The sequence below is a fragment of the Fulmarus glacialis genome, unplaced genomic scaffold (genome assembly GCF_000690835.1).
Source record: "Fulmarus glacialis isolate BGI_N327 unplaced genomic scaffold, ASM69083v1 scaffold23135, whole genome shotgun sequence".
Classification (NCBI taxonomy): Eukaryota; Metazoa; Chordata; class Aves; order Procellariiformes; family Procellariidae; genus Fulmarus; species Fulmarus glacialis.
Window position 1 is genome coordinate 1 of NW_009212631.1, and position 3,575 is coordinate 3,575.

At 43.2% G+C, this 3,575-nt stretch overlaps 1 protein-coding gene across 1 annotated transcript in view; it reads left to right on the plus strand.

The window, feature by feature from the left end:
- Positions 1 to 1,026: 1,026 nt before the first annotated feature.
- Positions 1,027 to 3,575, plus strand: part of LOC104076921 (ankyrin repeat domain-containing protein 26-like) — a gene marked incomplete at its 5' end in the record, with an annotated part of 16,329 nt that continues 13,780 nt past the window's right edge. Inside the window, 4 exons of the mRNA XM_009577948.1 lie at positions 1,027 to 1,104; positions 1,446 to 1,580; positions 2,645 to 2,757; positions 3,163 to 3,304. Coding sequence (XP_009576243.1) covers positions 1,027 to 1,104; positions 1,446 to 1,580; positions 2,645 to 2,757; positions 3,163 to 3,304 — 468 coding nt within the window. The remainder of the gene's footprint in view (positions 1,105 to 1,445; positions 1,581 to 2,644; positions 2,758 to 3,162; positions 3,305 to 3,575) is intronic.

Genomic DNA, 3,575 nt, shown 5'->3' on the forward strand with positions numbered 1-3,575 from the left:
CTATTTCTGTGGGGAAATTTTAAGATGAGGTTTTCCTGGAGAGCCTAGGGGAACTCAGTTCCTGCGTTCTACTGAATATAGGCTGCTTGGAAAGCAGCCTGGTCCATTCCGCAGCTTTCTGGTTTCGAGAGTTTTCCCATGCTATTATAGCAAGTTCTAACTTAACACTCTAAAAGGTAAGGACTTGACATTAATACACAGGTGTAACTATTGTATGCTTTAGACCCGCTTTGACATCAGACACTTGTTGCAATACGTGTCATTAAAGGTATTCATCAATTTAACTTGTGGAAATTCCACAGGGGATATTGATGCCAAGTGCTTCATGCCAGAGGCCTGACTGACATCATCAGACTGGAACAAAAATTATACTCCCCAGAGCTTTTGCTGTGCAGAAGTGCTTTTCCTTTGGCCACTCAGTGTGTGTTTGTTTTCATGAAACAGTGAAGAGGAATGCCTGTGTTATCATTTGCAGAACTCAGTGCGAGCCTTGGAATTTCCCAGTGCCCCTATGTAGTGGTTGATTTTAGCTCAGATAAGGTGCTTTCATCTACCGCCTGTATGAAGCAAATTACTTTTATATTGTAACCAGTGAACTAGGGTTCTTGTTATGACTGTAGTTGTGCTGAAGAGATTTTAAAAATAACGTGATAAAACGTGTGAAAGTTTAACTTTGTGATGTACTGATACTGACAAGAGGGGAGGGAAAGCAGTCACAATGCTGGTCCTTTCCCGTGGGTTAACAGGGCTGTGGGTGAGAAGCACTACTCCTGCCTGTTTTCATTGAAGATTCTTTGTATCCTGCATACTGTTCTCTCTCCCTGAAGCAAACAGCAGAGGCGATGATTGCTAACAGTTTTACAGTGGCATCAAACTAAGGCCATTTTGATCATTGGTGCCGGGTGTAAATACTATAGGAATGAAGAGGTGAAGAGGTGTACGTAGTATTTATTTTTGGTAATTAAGTGTAAACTTCAGTCTGGAAAGTCATAGTGTGTCTTCTTGCTTCTTTCAATGCTTTTGTAGGTTCATAACCGCCTGGAAGACTTGATAACTGGCTTACAGACAACACAGGCAGCTGCAGAGGAACACCACCATCAGCAGGTACATGACTGGCTTCTGTGAATGACTGTTTTAGTTTTTGAATTTTTTGCATGCAGGTAATTGATTAAAAGATCAGGTGGGCTGTGTAGGCGCAGTTCAGCTGATAAAAATAGCCTTCTGGTTTTAGCACAAGGCATCCTCAAGGGAAAAGGCTGCAAATTTCCTCATTCCCCTGCTGCTCTGTTTTGTATCTGTGTGGTGGTGTGCAAGATACTTGTGTTCATCAGCATGATTCGTATGATGAATTCTCTCCCCCATCCCACCACGGGGCAGTGGGCAAGTGGCTGTGTGGTGCTTAGCTGCCTACTTGGTTTTTTCTTTTGCCACTGTTGCTTTCACAGATGCAAAAGCAGAATGTGCTGGCTCTGACATCAAAGGACTCGCACAGCATGTGGGAAGAGCAATTGAAGTCAAGATCCCACCTTGAAGAGCGTGTTGCTCAGCTTGACAGGGAAAAAGCTGAACTCTTGGAACAGGTGAGCCCAGAAAATTCTCCAGACACCTAGCCAATGCCCAGGAGAACCATGTTCACCTTTTTGTCGAGTTCTTACATACTTGGCTTTTTCTGTTATTCCTGCCATTCAGGCTTTTGTGATTTGGGGATCATCCAGGAAGCGAATAAAAGCTAGCTGGGTATTTTTGTGTAAATTCTGGAGTGGTTCTATTGGGAAGAGTTCCCGGTGTGGTTTGCTATCAGTTGAGCACATGGACCAAGGCTGCAGTTCCCCAGTTCTTTCCTTGGATTCCTTCTGGTCATCTTCTGTGGTTTCTGGGCGGGGTTAAAATGCTTCATGTTTCTAGTGCAATGTATGGAGGAGCTGCTGCATGTTTTCAGGGTAGCAGGAGCTTAAAAGTCTTGCAGAAAAACGTACTGAAGGAATTCTGGCCAAATGAAGTAGTGCTAGGGAAACAAGAAATGGCTGCCAGTTTCCAAGGGGCAGTCTTTTCCTTTTCTTGTTTTCCATAGAGGAAAAATGGAAGTACAAAGTCAAAACAGCCACCAGCTCTCCTCTGGTTTGGCTGAGAAAACACCAAGAGGAAGAACAACATGTAAATAAGTAAATACCCACAAGAAGAGATGGAGGTAATGGCAGAGGGGAATAAAACATTGAAGAATTCCAGAAGATCAAATTCCTCTTCAAGCCCCTGTCTGCTAGTCGTTGAAGAGCCCATGAAAGCATTAGGTTGACCTATGCTCTCCTGCCATGCGCATACCTACATAATCCCTGCTATGAGCAGAGGAACTGCCAAAAGTGTTCTCCAGCATCTTTTCCACTCTTGCCTTGAAGCATTAGAAGAGGGTGGCCTTTGCTTCAGTGGGGGCATCTGTTTCTGTTGTTAGGTTGGCCTAACAATTGGCCTGTTTGATGTGAAACCTGAAGTGATTAACTGTTCTCAGGAGTTCTGTCTCTTGGTGTTCTGTGGAACTTGGCTAACAGAGACGTACTGCAGCTTCTCTGTGGAGAACGCTAGATGCACATACTGCATGTAGATACTGTTCCTATGCTCTGTGTGTCATGTGTCTTTTCTATTCTGAAAGTGTGAGAGTGAAAGAAAGAAAGTGAAAAAGCTGGTAGAGTTGAAACGCCCAGTGGAACTGCGTCTGGACCAAGAAATGAAAAGAAACATTGAACTGCAGAAAGACTGTAAGAGGTACGGCTTTTTGGTGAAGAGGTATCCCTGAGTAGAAGTCAAGCTTTATTGAACTTTAAAAATAGGTGTACATAACTGTGAGCAAATTGAAGCCCCATGTTAGTTCTTGCAAGGTCCTTCTGTGCATGAATCTGTATTTTTCAATAGTTGCCAAAAGAACTGCAAATGTAGGTTGCCTTGTGGTTTTCCTGGGAGGGAAGGAAGTCCTTTATTCCTCTTTGCAGGTGAAATTTGGACCCTCCAAGTGATTTGCGGCACAGGAATACTGGTTTTTCTCAGTAATTCCTAGTATGTCAAGCACGTTAACGGTGAAGCAAGCCATGTCTGTGCTCTTTAAGTGAGAGTATGTGAAAAAGGTCCGTTGTTCCTTTGCTTTATTGTTTTCTTGACTCATTTGCTGTGCAGGTTGAAGAGGCTTCTGAACAGAGCTATGAAGAAACTCAGGATGTATGAGGGGAGAGAGAGAGAGTCCCAGCTTAATTTGCAGGGAGAAGTGAAGAACAGGTATTCTGAAATGGTCAATGAAGTTGGTAGATTAAGAACAAAGGTGAGTTTCTGGTTTGTTTTGGGTTTTTTGGTGGTGGTGTTTTTTATTTTGAAACCTGTGTTATTCTTTCCCTTCTTGACTCATTTGCTGTGCAGGTTGAAGAGGCTTCTGAACAGAGCTATGAAGAAACTCAGGATGTATGAGGGGAGAGAGAGAGAGTCCCAGCTTAATTTGCAGGGAGAAGTGAAGAACAGGTATTCTGAAATGGTCAATGAAGTTGGTAGATTAAGAACAAAGGTGAGTTCTGGTTTGTTTTGGGTTTTTTGGTGGT